Source organism: Dermacentor variabilis, chromosome 2, assembly GCF_050947875.1.
Source record: "Dermacentor variabilis isolate Ectoservices chromosome 2, ASM5094787v1, whole genome shotgun sequence".
Taxonomy (NCBI): domain Eukaryota; kingdom Metazoa; phylum Arthropoda; class Arachnida; order Ixodida; family Ixodidae; genus Dermacentor; species Dermacentor variabilis.
In genome coordinates, this window is record NC_134569.1 from 219,799,686 (window position 1) to 219,826,259 (window position 26,574).

The 26,574-nt window shown below is 49.3% G+C and overlaps 2 protein-coding genes across 3 annotated transcripts in view; both read left to right on the forward strand.

Moving 5' to 3' along the window:
* The first annotated feature begins 607 nt into the window (after positions 1-607).
* Positions 608-7,065, forward strand: LOC142570695 (endothelin-converting enzyme 1-like). Its single transcript, XM_075679043.1, has 4 exons — positions 608-702; positions 5,372-5,581; positions 6,655-6,867; positions 7,042-7,065. Exons 1-4 carry the CDS (start codon positions 667-669, stop codon positions 7,063-7,065), a joined length of 483 nt encoding a protein of 160 aa, XP_075535158.1. The 5' UTR covers positions 608-666.
* A 1,275-nt stretch (positions 7,066-8,340) lies between these two features.
* The window catches only part of LOC142571185 (endothelin-converting enzyme 1-like), a 61,669-nt gene continuing 43,435 nt past the window's right edge, over positions 8,341-26,574 (forward strand). For both annotated transcript variants that reach the window (XM_075679457.1, XM_075679458.1), the window contains exon 1: positions 8,341-8,653. In XM_075679457.1, the coding sequence (XP_075535572.1) occupies positions 8,390-8,653 (264 nt within the window). In that variant the 5' untranslated portion in view covers positions 8,341-8,389. The remainder of the gene's footprint in view (positions 8,654-26,574) is intronic.

Below are 26,574 nucleotides of genomic sequence, written 5' to 3' on the forward strand. Positions count from 1 at the left end.
GTCACTGAGAGCGGAGAGCAACTCGCGAATCTCCGATTTGGCCCTGCCTGGTGCTCTTTCTCGCTCGTTAGCGATTGCCCTCTTTTTAACGGGCCTCTCTGTATCGATCTTCTCAACCATGGGGACTTCCATTTGCTGGGGAGCGGCCGGTTGCTTATCCGTATCGCTCTTCTCAACCATGGGGACTTCCATTGGCTGGGGAGTGGCTGGCTGGTTGTCAGGCATGGCGGGTTGACTGCCCTTCTTAATCTCGGCAATTTCTGTCATCAGTCGAGCTACTGTGTTCTTGATCATCTCGTTTTCGCGCTCAAGTTGTCCTAGTCTGTTGATACCCCTATCATGCTTTGGCGGTGAGTGACGGGCAATTTAAAAAAAAATTGAAGTGTTCTCTGAAACATCTAGTATTTAGCACTCGTACGACCAGTAAATTGTCACAGCGGAAGTTATGTGCATGACTGTCAATAAAATATTCCTATAAAATATTTGCAACCCATGTGTGACATTTCTTACATTGCTGGTTTGTGGCAAATCGCTCGGGCAACCCAAACGAAAAAAACAAAGATCGCTCCTTCGCGCGCGGGCCGCATTCCAGAGAAGAAGCAGAAGAAGAAAGCCCGATAGGCGTTGGTTCGTCCGCCCTGCTATTGTAAAAAAAAGTCTTCTAAAATGTTGCCAGTGCCTTCTGTGGACGTCTTCGGACGGGTGAGTATACTCTGCCCTCCCTGCGCCATGCTTTTTTCACGCCGTGCGCTTTACAATTCAATTTAGCAATCGTATATCGGGTAAGCCGCGCAACTCGGTCGTACTTCAGTGCGGGCTTCCTGAACTATCAAAAGCGAATTTTCAACTGACAGAACTATCCGAAAGCAAGCACGTGCCCAGTCGGCTGCTTTGAGTTGCACTTCGCACATTCCGTATGCTTGCAATCTCTTGTGGGTTGATTTAATGAAGGGTGGACTTCAGCTAACCACACGCCTCAGAGGCCATTTGTTTATTTTCCAATTTAACCGTTTTCTTTTTCAAGGCGCACGTGATGTATGGCATCTACTTCCCTGATTTGTAATCTGCCTGTCAGCAGGAACAGTGCTATAGACCTACACCATGGTTGTTGCAAACACCGACACGCGCCGTCACGTTGGCTCTGCCCGCATTCCTCGCCTCCGCTCGCACGCAAGCACTGCACTTTCTTTCCCTTGCGGGTGGCATAAGGGCGTGAGGGGGGGGGGGGGTGTCCGAACTTCCATTTGAATATGTAACGCGCTAGTTGGGGACTCCGCATTCATTTGGCCCTTTGAGGTTTTTTTAATGTACAGACGTTAGACGCTTACTGTACAGACGCTTGCTGACTACTGCGATCACGGCCGAAGACACTTTCGATTGTTCCGCAGATTGTCGTAGTAGGCTTATTTTTTGCCAACACGATTAACCTAGGCATAAATTGTTTTCCTTGAGGTCGTCGGTTCGAATAGCACACAAAACATACTACTTGCAAGCCAGCCGGGCGTCTCGCTGGGACTGTCGGCGTTTGCGTTCCGTCTGCGAAACGAAATGCCGTCGGATAGCTGCACGCGATCACGCCAGTGGTTCAGTACTGGGCGCTGCTTTTCGGAAATGCTAGGCGCGCACGTTCCACGTAATATTGTTCCATTATGTACTATTTTGCATAAAAAACAACCTGTAACCGATTTTCATGTCACCGTGAGCGGCGATACAAGCGATCGCTTCTGCTGTGTGATGGTACCAGCGAGGTACCGGCCCTACGGTGACGTAGGGTGCGTAGGCCAGCACAATCTGCGCTGCTGGCCGCGGTCATACTATAACGATATCCGAGAAATTACTCATTCGGACGGCGTCCGATTCGAGGCAGCATTTTTCCAGGACTTTTTCGGAAATTGTTTGGGTGGATGTTAGAGCGGACTAGTTGGACGCCGGACCATAACGTGTCTCCTGCTCTTAGGTGCAAAGCATCACCGAATTTGTGCTCTCATTAGCGTTTGCGTGAATGACAAACTCCGTACATATAATTGTACGCGCGTAAATTTATTTACTCGCTTAAGCATTCGCGCTGTAATTGACGCACATGTGACCATGCTGCCTGCGTATGCGTGCGTGTGCTAAGCTATCTGAAATGCTAATGTGACGTGCTTTCAGGTGCATCTACTCGCTCAACCTACATTCAAGGCTAACCCTAATGTAGTTCTCTCACAGCGCGCTACGAAATTGCAATGACGCGCCACTGACGATCCTACGCCGCCTTGTTGGCTAATTCACGTCACGCAAACTAACACAGAAGTTTAACCCTTACGAAATGTTGGGCGCATAAGCGATGAGCTTTTCTCAGAATCTAAATTTCGCCTTTTACCGCGGGGGTTCATTGCTTGCGATGGTTTTGATCAACAAGAAATTTGTCAGAACTTGAGCAGCTTCCGTCTTCTGGGGCAGCGCAGCTCGCCGGCACACTGCGTTGCCTTCGTTGTAAAAGCGTCGAATAAGCACCGCACATTTAGAACCGCACACGCATTCGCGAAACCGAGCGGCTGCTCGAGTAGGTGCGCCGGCTCGGAAGTGGGATGCCTGCCATGCAAAAATCGCTTCCGACTACAGCGTGACCGCGTGTTCCCGTTGTGTAGGTCTGTATCGCCCAGTCATACCTTGTATTGGAGATCCACTAGAACATTAGGCGAACGACGCATCAGCGATAAAAAGATACCCTCTAACTCTATTTTAAGTTTTCACCTTCACGAAGGCGAGCGAGTTGCTTAAGATGCGTGAATGATGAACAAGCATGCATGTGTCTCTGAGCTCGTCAGTCAGGAACAACGCGTCGCACTTGCTATTTCGGAGGCTACCTGATAGCTAGCTACGCAATATCTTGTTACGCTTCATGAACTGTTTAATTAGTATTACGCGTGGACCCTTTTACGCGTATGACGCGAGGATTGTAAAGACGACAAATAGCAATTTATCTGACACATTATCGAACATCCAGGTGATAATTCGAGCGCAAACGCGATGCAGCTACGTGTTAATGTTCTGTAAAGACAGAAATAGTGTGCTGAGTTATGAACAGCTATTCAGCAATAAAATATAGGCTCGCCAATGTCAATGTAAATGGTGGAATTCCTCTTTCACCAGTATATAATCATCACGGGAAGCTACTTTCTGGTTGTGTGCAGCACGTCAAAGGTCGATGCATTTCGGCAATTGGAGCCTTAATAGAATGCGTGCAATGGTTAGGCTATTCCCTCAGACATGTTTCCTGGCACGTGATCTCACGTAATACAGAAGGCAAGGCTCTGGATAATCAGGCAGGGAGTGACAGTAGCGCCAGGTTAAAGTGGCCCGAGCTCCGGCAACAAGATCGTCAAATGACTGGGAATGTGGTGCCGCCGAAGTGGAACAATGGCTCCCATGCCTTTCATGGCGACTGTGCAGGCATTGAAAATTTTAGGAGGCTGTGACTGATTAAAACCACACTCGGTATTACCAGGCCTATTGAAGTTCCGAGCACAAAACAAATCTTGAAATGCAGCGCCAAACAAACACCAAGTTAAATTTTATTAAAGCCACGATTTCTTTGCAAACGTTCGCAGACATTCTTGGCTATTGCTGCTGCATCGACAGATGTATCTGCAAATTGCTCATTAAAACAAAATTGCGCTACATGCCCGATACCGGGACTGATCTTCGGTCGCCCAGCACAGTGGCCTGATGCGCTTTTACTAATATACTATAACGGCACGTAAACCTCCACTGTGCCAACACCAACAGGCGATGATCGGCGCTTGTGTCAGATTGCGCAGTACCGGTGCGGGAAACTGCATGCGCACGCACTAATTATTTTTATGCACACATAGAAAGAAATGCAGGAATGAAATGGCCATATTTAACGCATTTGATTTTGCTCTTAACGAAAGCGTCGCCTCTCATATATTCCAAAATGTGCGTTGGATTTGCACGACGTTTCTTAACGTCCTTATAGCCCCGTAACCTGTCATTGAGACAGCGCCCGGTTTGTTTATCGTAAGGTTATCCACAAGAAATCCTATGCACGACAATTCAGGGACGTTAAATAAGTTTGACTCGAGCTTACGCCGAACTTGTGGCCTACGCACTGTTCTTGCCGCCGATCGAAGTACTTATCCTGCCACAGACACTTGTAACAACGCGTGGTAAGCAGCATCAGGCAGGTGTTTGCGATGGGTATCAACAATAAAACGGCTGAATGTTGGCTGGCGTTCTTCAGCACATTCCACAAGTACTGGTTGATGCACGATGATGTCATCAAGGAAACTCAAATATTCGGCTACTGAGCAGAGTCACCTAAATAAAGGTTTTACCCCGTTGTAGGGCATTCTCGCATGTACGCTGTTATAAGGCATGGGAGAACTGATCACGCCTTTTGTGTAATAGTGATGAAGACTGCAGTCCTCACAAACTCGGCACATGAGTTCCCGCTTGGGATTAAACATTGTCTAAAGATCAGCCTTGGCACATCGAACCAAAGGAATATTTCAAGCAACCTTGATTCTAACGCACATATGTAAACGATTAAAATTGCAAAACACCAAGGGAACGTAGGGTAAGGGCGCGCAGGTGTACGGATGTAGAGCTTTGAGTTATTGCTAATATACTGCAACACGATTACTGGGACCTGACTGTCTCAACGAAATATCAAGTATACCCGCTTGTGATAGGCAGCACGACGCGTCACCGACACACTTTTCCTGGTGTTATAATTGACGCCACTAATCACACATAGCCATATCTGGTCCTTGCAGCAATAAGATCTATAAATTATCATTATCATTGCTCCCTATCCCTGAAATCACATAGATCATTAACTTTATTCGCAGAAGTCGGTTCCTTCTCTGGCCCTCGAAAAAAAAAGGAAACGAATAGTAAGATTTTCACACAGGTATAAATGCGGCTTGACCTTGCAAATTCATTTTCCACGTTTTCTCTTCGCAAGAACATGTGTTCTGTTTCACTTTCACTAAATATTTTCATCTTGCAATCTTTGTTTTGTCATTTTCAATATTACATGCGGTGTTGACCAATGTAAAATATATTAAGATATATTAAGTTTCCGCTCTGGCACGGCAGTCTTATTTATTATTACAGCAGTTATTTCACGACAGCAAGCGTTTTTAAGCCCGCCTCGTTAATCAAGGTCATTGACAATAAAAGAAATAAACATACGTCGCCAACAAGACAAAGTATTTTCAAATAAAAGACTTTTCGGCTTCAGGCCCTCTACTTACTAAGATATGTCACTCTCACACGAAGGACAGTGCGATTCGCTGCGTGTTCGCGACCGTATTTTCCTTGGGGTCTCACGAGTACTCTCGACGCGTACCATCGCTTCCAGCTCAGCACGGAGACGTCGCTGCGCCAAACGCTGACCACGAAGCCCGAGCGTGTGCCGCATCATCGCGAGCTGCTCGCTTACGTGGCCTCCGTGGGGGTCGTGCTGAGCGTGCTGGTGGCTGCCGTGCTGCTCGTCGTGTACCAGAGCGAACGAGGCATGGACACCCTCTCCCTGTGCGTCACCGAGGAGTGCAAGGTTTTCGCCGAGCAGGTGCGCACCACGGTGACAGAAGAAGCGCAGAATACAGGAGAGAGAAAAGAAACAAGCGCGCATAAGCCAGGCAATACCAGTAAAGTACTAGCGTATAAAGCTATATGGACTTGTCTCGAGCTGCCGCCTCATTCGTCAAAAACTCGCCAAGGCAGGTGGAATCCGAAAGCTTCTGGTAATACGTGAAATCTTTTTCCGCCTATTGTGTACGCCCTATGTTATAAACATCACTAGTTATTTTCTTTTCTTTTTTTTTGACACGGGCGATCTGCATGTATCACGCTTGGTGGTGTACAGAGTAATATCGCCCAATGTAAATCTAATGTTTAGTAAAATTATTAGATCACGCATTTCTAGGCGTATTTGAACGTCCGCTTCTGTGGCTTGCGCACAATCACCTCGCTTTAATTTTCATAGAGTAAATGTAAAACGGGCTTAGTGTAGCCATTAGCTGAGGGTATCGTGATCATAATTCCACTTACGCGTGCTAGAAAATAGTTGTGTATGGTAATGAAAGATCGTCTAAGCTGATTTACGAAGTACACAGATGTGTGCCATTTACGTTTGATATCGGTGTCTGTGATTGTAACTACAATTTCTTAACTTGCGAACAAGCACACTGTCGTTGCAGCATGTAAAACCCGAACAGTTATCTTAATGATGTTACAGTTCATCATATCTTCGGCATCTCACATGCGTATTATGTTTGGTAAGTACTACATTGATTCATATCAATATCCCAAGACACTGTGGGCATGTTTACAGATAAGTATTAGTTGCAAAACAGCGATATTTTTAATATTTCTACGTTTGCGGGGTATCCGTATATTCTGCGCTGAATGCCTGTCTTGAATTTTGCATCAGGACTAGAGCCAACGCTTTTAATGTTTTCGCCAAGTGGCGTGGTTTTTCGATGATATTAATTGGCGTCCCCTTTATTTTTATTGTACAGTCACACTCGCCTCTAACGGCACCGGTTCTGCGAATGTGTTCCCGGCTTTTTGCCCCGCAATACTCCAAACGTTTGTAGTTTATCTAGACTCATATCATCGCTGTTGATACCACCCTCTTAGGTGTCGTCATCACTCAACCTGTCGGCGAATCCGTGCCGCGACTTCTACGAGTTCACTTGCGGGAACTGGCCAAAGGCCAACCCGGGACATGCATCCGAGGCGTCCCGCATCACGGTGGTACTCATCGAAGAAGCCGGCAGGCAACTCGTGCTACAACCCATGCTGGACGTCGAAAATCAGACTGCCATTGCCAAGGCTAGCAACTTGTATATGGTAAGAATCATGCCGTATTATTCGCTACCTAATAAACGTAACACGTATGCACGCTATATTCGCATGACTGACGCAGAACCTTTCGCCTACGGGACACTGAGGCACCATAGTTATCACCAGGAGTTATCCTAGGACGGAAACCGATAATTTCAGTGAACTTGTGCATCGTTATAGCCATCACAGAAGGATGAAGATTAGACGCACTGCGTAAAGGCGTAACAGGGAAACTGTCAGGGGCGACATGAAGATGGGTAGAGTGACAAGCGCTAAATCGTTTCGCCAACAAGCCCCCGTCGCAGCATTACAAAAGGGAAAACCCCTTTAAAAAATATAACAACAAAACTTGAAACCATATTAGAGTATGATAGCTAGCTTGGCTCGCTCTTGCTAACCGGACAGCCTTGTGAATATTTAACGTGCTGCGCTTTTGCCCTTGCATTCAGGACTCTCTGTTCTCTGCAAGCGGCAATAGAAATACCGTACGTCACGCCTATCCTGGGAATGACAGTAGGTAATCAGGCTTCCAGCTGCTTCGTGTATTTCAACTGGTCCAGCGTGAACGACAACGTAAAGCAAGTTTAGTTGCCACATGGAGCAACGGAGGTTGACAAAAGGAATAAAAATTGGGATTCTTTACGCATGTGAAAGAAACTTTTATCGTGGAAAGATAATAAGACAATTACTGGTTCATAGTTGGTGGTGGGTCTAAGAATGTGGACTTGTGAAAATTGTGGGGCTTCGTAAAAGATAAAAGCGTGCCGTCAAAGTAGGCGGTATATACTTTCAAAGCCGTCTGTAAATGAATTTGAAACATACCCATAATTTTTCTGCGCAGAATATTGCAGAATATGACGATTTTATTGACCTGCGCTCTAGCTCAAGCAGTGTTTATTCTTTAACCAACACTTTTGCCTTGTTTTATTGTATTCACATACGCGCGCATTTCTGCTCCCTCAATATCGAGACGGGCCAGTAAGGAATTCTGAATAGACAACTAAGTAAATGAATGAATATATCCTGCCATACCGTTTCATAACGGTGCTCCTAGTTCGCAGCGTTTGGTATTCCTTCTCCGCATCCCAATTCTTAGCTACCCAAGTTGCCTACAACTTCGGCTTGGACGTGTGCTTAGTGATTCAATCTACCTCTGGCTAGACATTGGCGGCGAGCGGCTGGAACTGTATTCTTTGAGTATTCCTGCTTACCAACATATGGTTGCTGTACGAAATCTGTCTTATTGGTATGTGGTAATTGGACCGTGCGGTTAAGGATTTTTTGTGCAGGCCCTATCGGGAACGCTCCCAATACGGCGTTATTTACCTGAAAGGAGAAATTGCGAAGTAAGGAAAGAGTGCATATTCCCTCTTATGAGAGACCGGCATAGGGCGGTATGCAGGATGCGGACTCCCGATTGCGCCAACGATTTGACACAAGGAGATTGTGCTTCCAATGGCGCCCTCTGCAGGGTTGCCTTCAAGGCGATGACCAGATAGCGAAGCTTCGTTACGAGTTGCTGCCGGAGATGCACATCCACTGGCCGAACGCCAAGGGTGACATCGACCCCTTGCGGCATTTGGTAGAGCTGGGCATCCAGTGGCAGGTGCCCACGTTGCTCGACGTGCGCGCCGATGATTACGTGCAGCTGTCGCAGAAGCGCAGCCCCGTCTTCGACACTGTCACCATGGACTGGTGGCAACCGGTGTTTCGGCGCCTCCAAGAGCGGGGAGGGTACGCGGACTATGTCCGCTCCTTCTACGAGGCTCTTTCCGATGATAGAAACGAGACGGTGAGTTAAGAACTGCACAGAGTTATTGGCCTTACGCGTGGCTCTTACTGTTATCTCCATTGCCACTGCAGATGGCTAAGTACTATCTATTATTTAGGCAAAGATAGGTGTAGTTTTCAATAATTTTTTTTTAGCATGTCGAGTGCTCTGGTGTCGTTTAAAAGCCTTGATAAGTGATTCCCATCGGCCTGTTCCTATTTAACTTCTACAAACTGATACCTTTCAAGCTTCTGGTCTCTTGCGGTGAACACATCGAAGACTACAGCGGAAATAAGAGTACCAGTACCTTTGGCTGAAGAGCAAGAGCTGGTCGCTTTGAGCAAGTTTGCGAAATGGATAGGCAACGCTCTAGCCATATCTTGACAATCAGCGCTTGGGAACAGTTAAATAATCAGAACGGAATAAGCTTGGACGTTGGTGATTCGTCGTTATACGAAATAGCGCGGTAACAACAAAGGACGGTTCGAGACAGGACCAGCGCCGACTTTCATCTGTTTTATTGCGAATCCTGAGCATATATATACACCTGTCTGAAACTGCGAATCGAAAGAAAGGACGTAGAGGAAGGAAAACTACCACGTGCCGTCTACGCACGGTCAGGGTGACACGATCCTGCTTCGTCTCTAGCGGCTTTTCTCGTTTGAAGATTAAAATGGCGCGTGTATATATATGCTGAGGAGTCTCAAAAAAATCTTAGTTGAAAGTCGGCGCTTCCCCTGTCTCGACGTGCCCTTTGTTCTTACCGCACGATGTATTTTGTATAACGGCGAATTATCAGAAAATGTGCACTTATGAACGCTGTGTCGGTCCCATATATACTGGGCTCTTGGGAGTTAACCTAGGTAAAACACATCACAACCTGTTTCCTCAGTAGAAAAGCACCGTATCAAACTACACTGAACCATGCAGGTCAAGTTCTAGAATTGTGTTTATTGGTCAGGTTTCTAAGTTTGGCGTTTCTGCAGCTGACTGCCTCTTTGATGATCGCCCCGCGTGTGTACATATTACTTTCTAAATTGAATAATATCACTTACACTTGTTGCTGAGGGAGTTGGTTGTTCAGTACGACATAGCTATTAGCGGCACAAAGAAAGGAAGACAAAGGAAGGAGGGAGTACAAAAAAACATGGCAGTAAACTTCAAATTCATTATTCTGAGAGCGATGTAAAAAATTACAACAAATGCACATGTGTAAAATGGTTGCGTCTAAAATTGCTAGCAATATTTGAAAGAGCTCCAGCTAATTACTCCAAAAAATAGCGGTCTCGGACAGCTCTGTAAAACGCTCCACCAAAAGATGGAGGGCCTGAAGTGGGAAATGAGCACCTTTGTCCAATAACGACGCTACTCTGCTGCAGCGCCGTAAGCTTACCAAGCTTACCCATCACCTTAAAAAGAGTCGCAACCAGATCTGGTTTGCCTGTAGTCTCGGTGCCACAAAAACTGGCTGGACTGTATACGCGCATCAGCCGCTTTGAAAAGAACCTCGAATGCCAGAAGAAGCATGCCAGGCCTGACGTCAAATGCTCGACAAGCGTACATTCCTTGTAGCACTGATGTGCACACCTGAACAGTATCACTTTAGCGCGCATGATGGTTGTTACATATGTATGTACCGACTGCGGTAGCTCAATAGCTATGGCCTCCTGCGGCTAAACATGAGGTCCAAGTTTCTATCCCAGGTCGTGTCGGTCACATTTATATTGCAGCAAAACGCAAGCCCTTTCCTCTACATAGATTAACGTGCTCGATAAAACTCAATTGCCCACAAATTTTTTGCGGTCAACCTCCCGGATTAACCAATTATTCCCTTGGGAAATTAAACTGCATATTTTTATTCGGATTTTATGTCAGGCCTACACGTGCACTTGCCTTTTGTCAAGGAGTTTTAGTTGAGATCTGTGGCCGGTAATAAACAGCATTACAAATGTGCCTTATAGTGCACGCGCATGAAGTAACATGTTTTTTTTTTCATTTGACATAAGTGGGAATAGTTCGGCCATGGGCAAAATTGTTTTTGACCTCCTCGATGAAGTGAAACTCAAGGCTGGTGTATTATAGGTATACCAACAAATGCTACTGCTGAGCCACAAAAACAATTCTGCTGGGAACATAGAGATGCAGACATCCTCTCGATGTTAGACTTGGAAGGAAAGGGGGGAAGAGAAAGCAGGCGATGCGTTTATGTGGTGTGGGTGCGTTCACAACACGCCTCGTGTATATATATATATATATATATATATATATATATATATATATATATAGTTATAGTTATAAGACGCCACCAAACAAAGACACCAAGGACAACACCGGCGAAAATACTTGTATTTACTAATTTAAGTAAATAAATTATAAACTAATCCAGTTGAAAGTGGACGAAAAAACAACTTGCCGCAGGTGGGGAGCAATCCCACGTCTTCGCATTACGCGTGCGATGCTCTACCAATTGAGCTGCCGCGGCGCCGTCTTCCGATCTACTTTGGCGGGTATTTATGTGTTACTACAGAACTAGCCCGGGGAGGCTAAGCGAGTGCCACCACTCACAAACCTTGGCGGCGGATGTAGAACATCCTTTCTGCCGCAGGCGTCACGAGTACGTGATCTTTTTGGGTGAAGGCAACTGCTCATTAAACCCACATGTGCTACCTGAAGGCATCAATGGTTCCGGATTCGAGAGCCTCGCTATGTAATGAACAAGAAGAAAGGGGGTTAACCAAAGAGCCCAATTTTTTAAATTGTATTCTAAGAAGCCAAGAAAGGAAGACACCAAGGACCACACAGGGTAAATAACTTGTACTGACCTCAAGTAGTACGTGGTTTATTTAGGCCGGCCAGCTATGGTGCCGCAGCCGCTCCGATCGAGCGCGCAAAAGGATTCTATTCTCGCGCTACACGCACGTGAACCGTCTTTTTCACCGGATATTTAGGCGATTGTCGCACCCCTATAGGGCCCCCTTACTAATGCGGAGTGGAATTGATATATGCGCAAAAGCCAGGCGTATAGAAAGAAGAGAGACTGCAAGACTATATGCATGAGTGGCAATCCATAGCGTCTGTTAAGAAGCCCAGGTAAAGTCGGTGTTGCAGCGAAGGGCAGGTATACCTCTCTGATTGTGCCGGCGAAGAGTGTCTAGATACAGGGCACATTGGACAGTGTTAGTTTAGCGTTTGCAGCCGAACGTAAAAGCAGCACGTGCATAAATAAATAACGTCATCCTCACTGCGCATGCTCGGAAAGTTATTCGATTTCTGCGGTTTACGCGCGCTATGATAACGTACGCTATTTGGCGAGTTTAACGTCCGTAATGTTTACAGAGGCTAAGAAATAGCGTTGTCGAATATAGTGGCATCCATCGCGTAAATTCTCGTGGTGGATACGCTCTAACTCGCGTTGATCGCCAGTGACTATTGTAATGAGCTTTCGCTTTCCCTAAACTCACATGAAAGATTAGTTATGAGCGCATAGCGCGCCCATTTTCTGAGATACTTCGGCGATTCTGGCGCCCATACACCTTACGAGACGCGACCACATGGCAACAGCGGAATGGTCGCTAATGGACCGTCTGGGCTTGGATAGGTTTGGCACGAGGCACCAGACGGCCCCCTGTTTTATAACGTTTTCCTTACGTTCGTGTTTCCGTAAGGTAAACTAAAAGACTTGAAAGGACACGCACCATAACGTCCCGAAAAGGTGTTTACGTTTAACGTGCGTAAGGCGACAAACGCTATCCTCAAACTTTCTAGTGTCTTTTACGTTAAGGACGTCGTCTTACGTTGTTGTCGTCTGCGCGTCCAGTGCCGTCGCCATTTCAGGTGTGGGTACGCTTGTGCAGAGCGGCGTATTGTGACTTCCAGCTAGACCTTGATCACCAGATGGCGTGGTCAGACCAGCTGCCGCTAGTTTGGCGCATAATTTGCCTGACCTTTCGTCAGCTTGGCGCGGAAAGGAGATGCTGTCGTCGTTTGTAGTGTCTGGTTCACACAATCTGAGAGAGATGCACCAGGCAGTATTGTTAGCGCAGTTTGGGAGGAAAGCGGAGTAACACTGATGCCGCAGTGCGAAATCGCGAACTGGCGTAGGTTCTCGTAGATGCCCGGGCCTGGTAGAAGTCGGAGCTCTGAAATAAGTCTGTCTGGCAGCTCACTCCTTGGAGAAGTGATTCTCGAGCTGCAGAAACCAGATGACGGAGCTGCTCCTCGAAAATTTCGGTAGGCCACGCATCCTCGGATTGTGCGAGCACAGAACATCGGAAGGCTCGCCTGCTGCTGCATGTGGCGAGATCTCGAATGCTGATAACATCAGACTTGCGGTGGTTGCAGAAGGTCTCTCGAATGTTGTGCTTGTGTCGTCAGCGTGCCTCCAAGAGTGAAGTTGGCCCCTAGTGAAGCTGGCAGGAGGGCCGCTGAATCAATGATTATTGAGGTGGCCCCGAATGGAATGCGGACAGCTTCCGGGAACGTGCAAGAAACGAGACCGGTGGGCCGTACAAAAGCTGAGAGCACTTGCATTTCGTCCAATAGAGTTCCCTGGAAAGAGTTGTCGCGCTGCTGCCTTTGAGATGGGGAGGAGGCTCATGGACGGAGTAGAGGTATGATGCTGCAGCCAGCGCGTGCTGACGATCGTTACGGCGCACACAGGCGATGTGGGACAAGATGCGGAACGATGCGACGGTTCAAATGACAAGAGCTGTTATGACGGAGGACCGCTCGGGGGAGACTGAGCACTTGAGCTGACGTAGACAACAAGGACGGCTGCCCGCATGTCTTTGCAGAAGTCGCGGCCAGGGCTTGGCAGACACAGCCTGGAACGCAGCCGGAGCCTGGAACCTTGTTAATATCGAAGTGGCAGTCCAGCTGGACCAATCAGATCTCCTGTATGTCGATATAGAATTCCCGGACATTCTATAACTGCGGGATTTCTGCCGGACTACGTGAGATCACTTCACTCTCGCCTTGGTCCAAACGTCATGGCCTTGGGTGACGCTGGCATGGCTGGGATCGGTCGTTCGGTGTCACCAATTTGCGGGAGGCGGCGCGAAGAGGTAGCCGCTGTAGCCACAGTTTATTTAGGCCAGCCAGCCATGGTGCCGCTGGATATATGGAGCGGCTGATACTGCGTCCACTAAGGTCGACCGCGCCAGCGTATTCCATTCCCGCGCTTCGTGCATGTGAGCCGTCATCTTCACCGGCTCTGGAAGTTAGTCGCGCACCTACACTCTATTTGCATTTTTTATGGCTTACACAGAGCATATTTTTAAATTGTGATGTCGAATTTGACTTGGTCATAACACTTTGACTTTGTCACAATTTAAAGGGCTAATTTTAATAATGTCATAAATCACCCAACGCGTGTAACAGCCAAAACATGAACTCTGGACTTAATGGTAAAAAATCATGCTACAACTTCCCATTCTGGTTGTATAGCCGTGGATGTAAAGTGTCACCTACGTGTATTTTTAAAAGGTAAAAAAACTATTTCCTGATGTTTTTTTTTTAAATCAAGGTGCCAGATAATTTCCAAAAGACGACTTGAAACATTTAGGGGTGGCATTGCATCTGTAGATTGGAGTCCAGTTTACGAACAATGTACGCCTGAAAACGGATACGAAGAATTTCTTCTGCGACAAAGTTTATTGTCGTTCACAACATTGTGGAATTAACGCTAGGTATCCCAAGGCACTGCAAGGGCTGTCCGTAGCACGGGGCTCGCTCGCGATCACGGCACGGTCTTCCGTCTTCCTCTTCAGTCGGTACATACAAAGGGGCGCATCTGGTTCTTTACAATGCCCCGGGAGCTAAGCGTAGCCATCCTGGCGACTAAGAACGCGGAGAAGATGAGCGGGTAATAATAAGGTTTCAGGAGGTTGACATGTACTGTCTCTCGCCCACGACGGCGCAGGTATGGTGACACTGTCAGCGGCTCGACGACGTAGTTGACCGGTGAAGTGGCCTCGATGATACGGTATGGACGTTCATAACGCGCCAGGAGTTTAGAGAAGAAAGGCCAGGAGTGTGAGCTGGTATCCAAAGCCGCATCAGCGAACCAGGAGCAAAGTCATGCGGTGGTTAATGAGTACGGTCATGTCTTGCGTTTTGACGTTCGTGAGTCTCAATAGTCAGAGCACGTGCCAGCTGACGGCAATCTTCAGCATATTTGACGACTTCGTAACGCGGAGTATACTCTGTAGCGTCAGGTTGGTGTGGCAGTATGGTGTTTCGGCCACCCCGCCGTCCACAAGTTGCGCGCAGAGCAGCGGTTACGAGAGCGATCGCAACAACCCGGTGAAACATTCACCCATTATATCGAAGAGGTTCTCGACCTGTGCAAACGTGGGAATGCTTCTATGCCCGAAAATGAGAAATTGAAGCACATTTTGAAGGGCACCGCCGATGACATTTTTCAAATGTTGATCGCCAAGAGTCCGCGCACCGTAGCAGAGCTCATAAACTTGTGCCAAAGCTACGACGCGTTGAGGAGGCAGCGCGATTTGACCAGGCACACCTCAGTGGCTGACAAGGCCCTCTCTTCCATGACCGTCTTCCCTGATCGCTCCCCCCTGCTCACACAAATCCAAGCTGTCGTGTGGGAGCAAATTGCACGTCAGCTTTCTCTACTGCCCTTCGCTGAGCTACCCCAACAGCAGCCGCTGCCGTCACAACCTCCTACACAGCTCGCCCCTACGCTCCGGCGGGTTATTGAAGAGCAAGTTGCTGAGGCTATGCAGCATCAGCGCCGCGCCACCTACTTACGCATCGGTCGCAGCGCAGCCTCCTCGTCAACCACTCGTTACGCTACATCCACTGCCGCTACCACCCGTTCGTCATCCCGTTCATCGACCTGCTCCCGCGTTTACTAATCCTTGGCGTACACAAGACAACAGGCCCATATGTTATGCCTGCGGTATTCCCGGCCATGTTGCACGACTCTGCCGCCGCCGCATGCTGCATTCTGATGGGTTGGTGCAGTCGCCTCCCTACGCGGACGTGCAACCTTTTCAAGAAACTTATTTTAGTAGGCAGTCGAACAGGCCACCAGCCGAGCGCTCGGTTCTTACACGTCGTTCGCCTTCTCCGCGTCGCCACTCGTTATCCCCCTTGCGTCGGCGCCCTTCACCCACGCAAGAGGAAAACTGAACGCCGCAGTTCAGGAGGCAAGAACTGCGTCTCCATCGATCTGTACAAGTCCTCCATTGTCGCCTTCGAACGTTGTCGACCTTACTGTTGACGGCGTCCCTACCGTTGCGCTAATTGATACTGGAACAGCCGTGTTTGTCCTAAACGAACGCCTTTCTCGCGCCTTACGAAAAGTTACGACGCCACTTTCTGGGTTTTCTCGTCGCACAGCAAGCGCCCAGCCACTTCAGCCTTCAGCAGCATGCACAGCTAGAGTTGTTATTCAGGGCGTTCTCTATATTGTGGAGTTTGTGGTTTCTTAGTCCTGCTTTCACGACGTGATAGTTGGGTGGGACGTTCTTTCGCGAAATAACGCCGTCATCAGTTGTGCACATGCTGCAGTCGAATTCTTCACCTGCTTGCACAGTTCCGTTCTTCTTTTGATATCGGTCAGCCTACTCTGGGTCGCACATCAACCGTCAGCCACCACATCGACACTGGCTCCAACGCGCCATTGTGGCAGCGCCCGTACCGCGTGTCCGCCAAGGAACGTCAGGTGATAAGTGAGCACGTGGACGACATGATTCAGCGCGGCGTCATTCGACCCTAGAATATGCTTAGACTTTAGAATATGATGCCCGTGGGCATCACCGGTGGTTCTCGTCACAAAAAAAAGATGGTTCTATTCGGTTCTGCGTCGATTATCGCCGTCTTAATAAGATAACGCGAAAAGACGTCTACCCTCTACCACGCATTGACGACGCTCTGGACAGCTTGCAAGGAGCTGAATTTTTTTCTTCGTTGGATTTACGTTCGGGCTACTGGCAGGTCCCGATGTCAGCAGTTGATCGCCCTAAAACTGCATTTATTACTCCAGATGGTTTATACGAATTTAATGTGATGCCATTTGACCTATGCAATGCGCCTGCTACGTTTGAACCAATGATGGACAATATCTTGCGCAGTCTAAAATGGAGCACGTGTATGTGCTACCTCGACGACACCGTTGTGTTCGCCCCTGATTTCAACACGCATCTTCTTCGCCTTAGGCAAGTGTTGACGTGCTTGACCAACGCAGGCCTGCAAATGAACCTGAAAAAGTGCCAGTTCGCCGTGCTCAAGCTCATGATTCTAGGTCACGTCGTATCACAAGACGGCATTTGCCCCGACCCATCAAAACTTCGCGCTGCGACAGAGTTTCCGAAACCTAAGACACTCAAAGAACTCTGCGCCTTCATCGGCCTCTGTTCTTACTCCACACGCTTTGTTCGCAATTTTACCTCAATTATATTGACACGTGTACTTATCTTTATCGGGCAACCACGTTTCGCCGCCTAACAAATGTAATCGCACAGCGTGGGACGCGCCTGCATGTATCCGAAGTTTCTAGAAAGTTATCGATGCTTCTATCCGCTGTCTGTTGTCGCCGAATCTTATGTTATCTCATTTCATCACCTGACGCGAATGGTGTAGAACTTTGTGGAAGGCACGCGGGTCCGAACGATTAGTCTGGAACATTCGACGACTGCTCTATAAAAGCCGACGCGCTTGACCCGCTGATCAAATTTTCGACGATAACCGACCGTGTTCGCCGCTATCGTTGTGCTATAAGTGTAGCCTGTTTCTGTGGGCACAGGTTCGCCCAATAAAAGTTAGTTTTGTCTTTCACAGTATTGCTACTGTGTTCTTCAACGTTACCACCACGTGACATCTGGTGGAAGTGCTTGTGCGTTCATGTAGCGAACGCCTCCGCAAAGCCGCGATCCAAGCCCGAAGCCCGAGGATAAAACCAACATCGCCCAAGACCAGCGTGCTAGCCGCCGACTGCAAGGACTGCCCCCGGAGCACGGACTTCTACCTGAGACGAGCGGGAAGATTGCCACCACTTATTCCACTACAATGGCATCCCCAGCGTCCCCCGTCGTGCTGCAGCAGCCCAGGGAGCCCCCGACGTTCCGCGGTTCCACATTCGAGAACCCGGAAACCTGGCTCGAGATGTATGAGAGGGTCGCTGCATTTAACAGCTGGAACAGCGACGACAAACTGCGACATGTCTTCTTCGCATTGGAAGACGCTGCCAGGACGTGGTTCGAGAACAGAGAAGCCACCTTAACGACCTGGGACGTTTTCCGAAGCGGCTTCCTGCAGACATTCACAAGCGTCGTACGCCGAGAACGAGCCCAAGCACTACTAGAAACCAGAGCCCAGGCAGCACACCAGCATTGGTCCAACCATGGCCCAATGCTGGCAGAAATTGGTACCAATGTTGGACCAATGTTGGCATATTGGCAAAGTGCAACCCAATCCAATGCTGGCCCAGCGTTAAAGCCAAGATTGGACCAATGTTATGCCAATGCAGCAGCCATTGTGCTGCCAGCGTAGGACCAGCGTTAAAGCCAAGATTGGACCAATGTTATGCCAATGCAGCAGCCATCGTAGGACCAGCGTTAAAGCCAAGATTGGACCAATGTTATGCCAATGCAGCAGCCATCGTAGGACCAGCGTTAAAGCCAAGATTGGACCAATGTTATGCCAATGCAGCAGCCATCGTGCTGCCAGCGTAGGACCAGTGTTGAGCCATATCGTTGCGATTATTAATGCCAGCTTTGAGCCAATGCCCTTTGCATGACGAATATTCTAGACACGCTGGCTTTATAGCACGCACACATTCTTACCGCAAACCTTTTGCTAGCGGCATTTTTTGTAGCAATTGTCCCCTTACCGTCTTGCTCATTAGTAGCTGGGAAAGCTCGACAAAAATATGTCAAGAAGCAGAAGTCATATATGCTTACAAATAATAATAAAAGAATACTGATATTGATGTTTATGACATTTTATTTGCGAGTAAATTTTCACAAACAGGCATTTTCCGTGGACCTAGATGGGTGACGCTCGGTTATCTTCAAACAGTTTATTTAGAGGCACTGCCCTCAGGATAGGAATTGGGCAAGGTGCCGAGGACGGTGGGCTTGCCAGGGGTTTCAGGGCAGGGAGCTGACGTCGGTAGGCAGGTTGGTCAGTGCTTGGATGACGGCGGGCTGATCACGCCCCCGAGGACCACGATAACGCGGTGGTTTCGTTGAAATTGCTACCATATCCCATAGCGACTTCACCACTACTTGGAGGAAATGCTTGCACTGTAAAATAAAAAGAAACATTATCAGAAATGTTGGTATGACAAATGTATGTGGCAGCGTTTTCATTTGAAAAATCGCCATACTGCAACAATATTATAAGTCTGAGCAGAGAGTTCGAAGGGGTGAATCAAGAAACTTTCTTGCAAGAGGTTTGTCAGGTAACGCTTCTTAATATTTCGACATATATGGCATATCTTGTGCAAGGTGTAACGTAATATTTAGAACAGACATAAAATGCGCAAGATCCGTCCGCCTTGTTTACAGCCCACACCTAGTCAGCGTAGCACTTTATAATAAAGAAATTGAAGCAAAACCTGCTACAGCACAAGAAGCCTAGTTTCAGACTGCCTAGACACAATGCGGCCTTCGTGCGAAATTTTTAATGCGGAAACCGAGAAGTTCCATCAGGAAACACTAGTAAAAGAGGCATTTATTATGCGAAACGAAAGAAATACTGTCGGCTGGAAATGATGCTTGACCTAGAACAGTGAGAAGAAGCGTGGTTCCTCGGTATCACTAGCAGGATCAGGCGGCGCGCGTGGCTTGATAAAATCATAGTCCTGGAATTTGGGTGAAATTTTCAGAGATTTACACGTGGTTCTACTCCGGGCACTATTCAAAGGCTGCAAATAAAAAGAGCTATGTAATTACAGGCACTCTACATTAGCCAGGCCTGTTTCAGTAATATATAAACCGCGTGATATTGCTTGGGTGATATTGCTCCTTATAAAACTTATAACATGCGCAAAACAAATGGACTCACCGTTGTAAGCTCCATGCTTCTGTGTATCCGAGTTCATCCCACATCGAAGACGGTGGCCACGATCGCCGACTTTTTTTCTAATTCTTGTTTCGCCTATATTAATTCTAACACTCACAAAAATTCGTGGCCACATTGCTGCGTATTTCAAGATGTAGGCTTCTCAGTAGGAATGACGACCGCAAGCGAGCATTTTTCACGAGAGGAGTGCGCTGGCAAGAACGGACAAGACGGCAAGCACTCAGGTGGTGTTGCACCCAGTCGGCGTGCTAGCGACGCATAGAAGGAAAGAGTGAAAGGAAAGGGTGAACGAAGAATATGGGCTAAACGCCGCTGTCCCCCGCTGGACCTAGCCCGACCGCATTTTGGAGCGGCAGCGACGGAGGGCGACAAGGATCACAATAGTGACTCCGCCGCTTTCCCTCATGCTTCCGAGAGCACCCAATTCGACACAGCAGCTATATGGCTGTCTGAACGCTTGACTGATAGCATTGACCAGGCTCACGTGGGTGCGCGGGGGAGAGGCAAGTGGGGGCTGAAGGACGGAAAGCTAGGCCGAAAAAGAAAATCCGGAATGCGCCGTGCCTACTAAAGGCAAAGTCAAGAGGTTGTTGACACGCAAATGCCAAAACGTGCAATTAATTTTTTTTTCTGTCAGGGGGATTCATACAAGGAGCTTACTACACATGCACGAACAAACAAATAAATTAGAATAGGAGCATGATGTTTATGTCGCCGCAACATGCCATGCATGCAAAACAAACAAACAAAAGTTTCACTAATACATATGCGCTCCATCTCGATGCGATATAAAACGGTTCCATCAGCTCTGAGGCACTGTAATTCTCGATTCTCCTCAGAATCCTGATCCACCAAAGCCGCGGAGCGTACATGCAAAATATACAATGCGAAGGCAAATTCGCAATACCGTTGCTTCTTATGGGATGCTCATGTTCTTATGCACGATCAATAAAGCAGCGGCTAATTTTATGCGACTTCCCATGCTTGCCACAGGGTACACTGGCTTTTCTCTTTAGGGGACGCATTTCGCGAAATGAGAAGTGCAAAAATGGCGGTGTACCATGCATGGAGTTGACATGGGAGAACATATTCCTGGTTCCTGCGCAGTTTGCCTGTGATCAGTGCATTAGTTTTCAAAACACGTTGTTCAATCTCAGCAAGTCGTAGAGCACTAAAAGCCGACAAGGCGAAAATTGGCTTATTACGGGCCAATGTCCTGCAAAGAAAGCCAACTAGTAACCCATATTGGCAAATCCATACGAAAATCGGTCCAATAATTCCCGCCTGTTGAACGGCAGTGCCAATATTGTTTACTGACTGTAATGTGGGCCAACATTGGATCTCTATCAGAATGGCACAGCCAATATTGTTTACTGACTGTGTAATGTGGGCCAACGTTGGATCTCTATCAGAATGGCACAGCCAATATTGGCGCCACGCTGTTATCCTTAGGCCATCATTGGGCCAGGAATCAGAATGGCACTGCCAATATTGGAACCACGCTGTTAATCTTAGGCCGGCATTGGGCCAAGAAGTGCCAATATGTTTCCAACGTTGGCCCAACCTGACGTGCCGCCTGGGAGTGCAGCTGCCTAATGAGACCACCGCGATTTTTACAGAAGAAATGAGCCGTTTGTTCCGCCACGCCGACCCGCATATGGCCGAGGAGAAGAAAGTCCGCTTACTGATGCGTGGTATAAAGCAGGAATTTTTCGCCGGAATGGTAAGAAGCCCACCGAAGACCGTGGAAGAGTTTCTTCGTGAGGCAACGAACATTGAGAAGACACTCGAGATCCGAAACCGGCAATTCGATCGCCGCACGAACTCTACAAACTACGCCGGGGTTCAATCACTGGCTACCGACGATCTACGCGAGACTATCAGAGCGGTCGTACGGGAGGAGCTGCAGAAGTTCCACCCAAGGACGCAGTCCCAAGTGGATCCAATCGCTGAAATCGTCAAAGAAGAGGTTCAGCGATCGCTTGGAGTCCCTGAGGTGCAACCACGTCACCGCAACTTCAGCCGGAAGCGATGACCTACACCGCCGTCGCCCGCCGCCAAGGCTCCCCTCCGCGACAGCGCCATGGCCCTTTAACGCCGCAACTCCGTCGTCCACCGCCGCCGCCGCCGCCAGCACGCCCACCCTTTGCCCAGCGCAGCTACGCGAGGAAGACGGACATTTGGCGAGCCCCCGACCACCGCCCGCTCTGCTACCACTGCGGCGAAGCCGGTCATGTGTCCGCCGATGCCCATACCGCGACCTGGGATTCCGAGGGTTCGCCGTCGATGCACCGCGCCCTCGGGAAGGTGAACGCCCTCGTGACATCTTAGACTACCTCGCCGTTACTCAGTGGAGCCCTCCACGACCGTCCCGTTCGCCATCACCAGGCCGGTACCTGTCGCCGCGGCGCCGACCATACACTGGCCCAGCCCGGGGCCGGTCGGCGAGCCCATATCCGGAAAACTAAAAGCAGCAACCGATGGAGGTGCGGTTGCTGTTCGTCGAACTGACGAATATCCTCCGCCGTCGACGAAGACGACAACGAGACCATCTCGACGACATAACTACACGCCGCCGTCCCGACGAAGTCACGAAGCCAAGACCACCGACGAACGACGACTTGACCACGCGACGGTCCAGCTTAAGTTCAACACGACGCAGCCGTGATCCGACGCCAAGACCTAATTGCAATGCCTGACAAAGAACCACCGACCTCGACGTGCTTCTCGACGGCCACGCAGTCACCGCTTTAGTGGACACAGGAGCCGGTTACTCCGTCATGAGTGGACCCATCGCCGCGCAGTTGAAGAAAGTTAAAACTGCATGGGAAGGCCCTCAAATTCGGACCGCTGGAGGACACCTCATCACGCCGACTGGAATCTGCACGTCAAAAATAACCATTCATGAACGGACTTACCCTGCCACCTTCGTTATCCTCCAACAGTGTTCACGAGACGTCATTATCGGTATGGACTTCCTGGACCAACACGGCGCAATCATCAACCTGAAGTCGAAGTCAATAACGCTGTCGGAAGATGAAGCGATGCCGCCGGAGAGCCCTCGTAGTCACCGCGCCTTGAGTGTGCTCGAAGGTCAAGTGAGCAGCCCGCCTCGCTCCAGCATTGTTATTTCGGTGGGCACTGAAACACCCGCTGACTTAGAAGGCGTCATCGAAGGCGACCAACGTCTACTGCTAGACCGTGAAATTCGCGTCGCAAGAGCGATCGCTCGATTGCATGGAGGGAAAACCGAAGAGTTGCTGACAAACTTCAGCCGGGAGTTCAACCACATCAACAAGGGCACGACGATCGCGTACATCGAGGAAATTCTGGAAACCAGTAACGCGTTTGTCCTCTCGGATTCCGCCGCATCTACCCCGACGACAGTGGTTCCCGAACCAGACTACGACATTAATCCAAGTCTCCCCGTGATGAAGCAACAGCAGCTCAGAAATCTGCTCCGACGATACAAAGGCTGCCTTTAGACGTCATCGAGGATTCGACAAACACCAGTCGCCAAGCATCGCATAATCCCCGAGGAGTGCGCTCGACAACTCCGCCAGAGTCCTTACCGAGTTTCGCAGCGAGAACGTAAAGCTATAAGAGAACAAGTCGACGAAATGCTGCGCGACGACATCATCCAGCCGTCGAAAAGCCCGTGGGCATCCCCTGTTGCCCTGGTGAAGGAAAAGGACGGAACCCTACGTTTCTGCGTCGATTATCGTCGTGTGAACAAGATCACGAAGAAGGACGTATATCCCCTCCCACGGATAGACGACGCATTGGATCGGCTCTGCAACGCTAAATACTTCTCGTCGATGGACCTGAAGTCTGGCTCATGGCAAATAGAAGTAGACGAAAGAGATCGCGAAAAGACCGCTTTCATCACCCCATACGGCCTCTACGAGTTCAAGGTTATGCCATTTGGACTGTGCTCGGCGCCTGCAACGTTCCAACGTGTGATGGACACGGTTTTAGCCGGATTGAAGTGACAGACCTGTCTCGTTTACTTGGATGACGTCGTTGTCTTCGCCGGAAATTTCGACGATCACCTTAGGCGGCTTTCAACAGTACTAGAGGCCATCAAGTCATCAGGGCTTACTCTGAAGCCAGAAAAAGTGCCGTTTCGCTTACGATGAGCTTCTGTTCTTAGGCCACGTCATCAGCAAGTCTGGAGTCGGCCCCGACCCGCAGAAGGCAGTGCGCAGATTTCTTAGCATGTGTGCCTACTACAGGCGATTTGTCAAGGACTTTTCATGCATCGCTGAACCGCTGACAAAGCTAACTAAATGTGACGTCGAGTTCAAGTGGGAAACGCCGCAGGCCGACGCATTTCAAGAATTCAAACGACGCATGCAGTCGCCGCCCGTACTTGCGCGCTTCGACGAGCACGCCGATACCGAAATACACACTGACGCCAGTAGCCTAGGCCTCGGTGCCGTCCTAGTCCAGAGGTAAGATGGACATGAACACGTGATTGCTTACGCTAGCCGGTCGTTGTCAAAAGCGGAAGGCAATTATTCTACAACCAAAAAGGAATGCCTCGCCATCGTTTGGGCTACAGCGAAATTTCGCCCTTACCTCTATGGCAGGCCATTCAAAGTGGTCAGCGACCATCACGCGTTGTGTTGGCTAGCTAACTTAAAGGACCCTTCAGGACGCCTGGCACGGTGGAGCCTCAGACTGTAAGAATACGATATCGCGGTAGCATACAAGTCCGGGCGAAAACACTCAGATGCCGATTGCCTATCACGCGCGCCCATTGACCCGCCGCCGCAAGATGACGAGGTTGACGACGCCTTCCATGGCATAATAAGCGCGGAAGAATTCGTCGAACAACAACGAGGGGACTCGGAGCTAAAAGCCCTAGTCGAGTATTTGGAAGGGCAAACCGACGTTGTCCCTAAGGCATTTAAGCGTGGATTATCTTCGTTGACGCTTCAAAACAACCTACTCGTGAAGAGGAACTTCTCACCAGTCCGCGGCAACTACCTTCTTGTTCCGTCGGCGCTGCGTCCAGAAGTACTGCGCGCCCTACATGACGATCCGACCGCTGGGCACCTCGGTGTCTCCCGGACGCTATCGAGGATACAAGAAAGGTATTACTGGCCGCGCCTAACCGCAGATGTCGCCCGTTACGTCAAGACATGCCGAGACTGTCAGCGACGCAAGACACCACCGACAAGGTCAGCGGGATTACTACAGCCGATCAAGCCTCCTTATCGCCTTTTCAGCAGATCGGGATGGACCTTTAGGACCGTTTCCGACATCAACATCCGGAAATAAGTGGATCGTCGTGGCGACGGACTATCTCACCCACTTCGCTGAGACTAAAGCTCTACCGAAAGGCAGCGCAGCCGAAGTGGCGAAATTTTTCGTCGAGAACATCCTGCTGCGACATGGTGCTCCAGAAGTCGTCATCACCGACAGAGGAGCGGCTTTTACAGCAGAGCTCACGCAAGCCATTCTGCAATACAGCCAGACAAGTAACAGGAGGACAACTGCCTACCATCCGCAGGCGAATGGTCTCACGGAGCGCCTGAACAAGACCCTCGCCGACATGCTAGCAATGTACATCGACGTTGAACAGAAGACCTGGAATGCGGTCCTGCCGTACGTAACATTCGCTTACAACACGGCGGTGCCAGAAACAACACAGATCACGCCATTTAAGCTGGTTTACGGCAGGAAAGCGACGACGACGCTAAACGCCATGCTGCCGCACGTCACTGACGAGAAAAATCTTGACGTCACTATCTATCTTCAGCGCGCCGAAGAAGCCCGACAGCTCGCCCGCCTGCAAATCAAGAACCAGCAGAGGACCGACAGCCGACACTACAACCTCCGACGACGCTTCGTGGAGTACCAGCCCGGCGACCGTGTTTGAGTTTGGACCCCTATACGCCGACGAGGACTGAGCCAGAAGCTTTTGCGTCGCTATTTCGGGCCGCACAAGATCATCCGACGTACTGGCGCACTGGACTATGAGGTCGTGCCAGACGGCATTTCGCTATCACAGCGGCGCCGCTCACGACCTGAAATAGTCCACGTTGTGCGACTCAAGCCGTACTACTAGCGTTAGTGAACTTTGGGGCTTCGCGTAACTGACCTTTGGACTGTTTCTTTTCGTTGTTTTGTTACTTATGTTTAATAAGTGTCCTTTTGTGTTTCGCTCTCTTATATTTGTAGCATCGGGACGATGCTTTTTAAGAGGGGGGTATTGACACGTGTACTTATCTTTATCGGGCAGCCACGTTTCGCCGCCAAACAAATGTAATCGCACAGCGTGGGACGCGCCTGCTTGTATCCGAAGTTTCTGGAAAGATATCGATGCTTCTATCCGCTGTCTGTTGTCACTGAACCTTATGTTATCTGATTTCATCACCTGACGCGAATGGTCTAGAACTTTGTGGAAGGCACGCGGGTCCGAACGATTAGTCTGGAACGTTCGACGACTGCTCTATAAAAGCCGGCGCGCTTTACCAGCTGATCAGATTTTTGACGATCGCCGACCATGCTCGCCGCTATCGTTGTGCTATAAGTGTAGCCTGTTTTTGTGGCACAGGTTCGCCCAATAAAAGTTAGTTTTGTCTTTCACAGTATTGCTACTGTGTTCTTCAACGCTACCACCATGTGACAATATCACCTTTGACACAACTCGTAAATGGCGCCAACGACCTAGCCTCCTGGTTTCCTGCTTGCGACACTGCGTTCGTGACCTTACGCCGTCTCCTGACGTCTCCGCCTATACTGCGACACTACGACCCCACCGCCCCAAATGAAGTGCACACCGATGCCAGTGGTATTGGCCTTGGCGCTGTCCTTGCGCAGCGCAAGCCTGGCTACTCCGAGTACGTCGTTGCTTACGCCTGTCGTGCGCTGACCAAAGC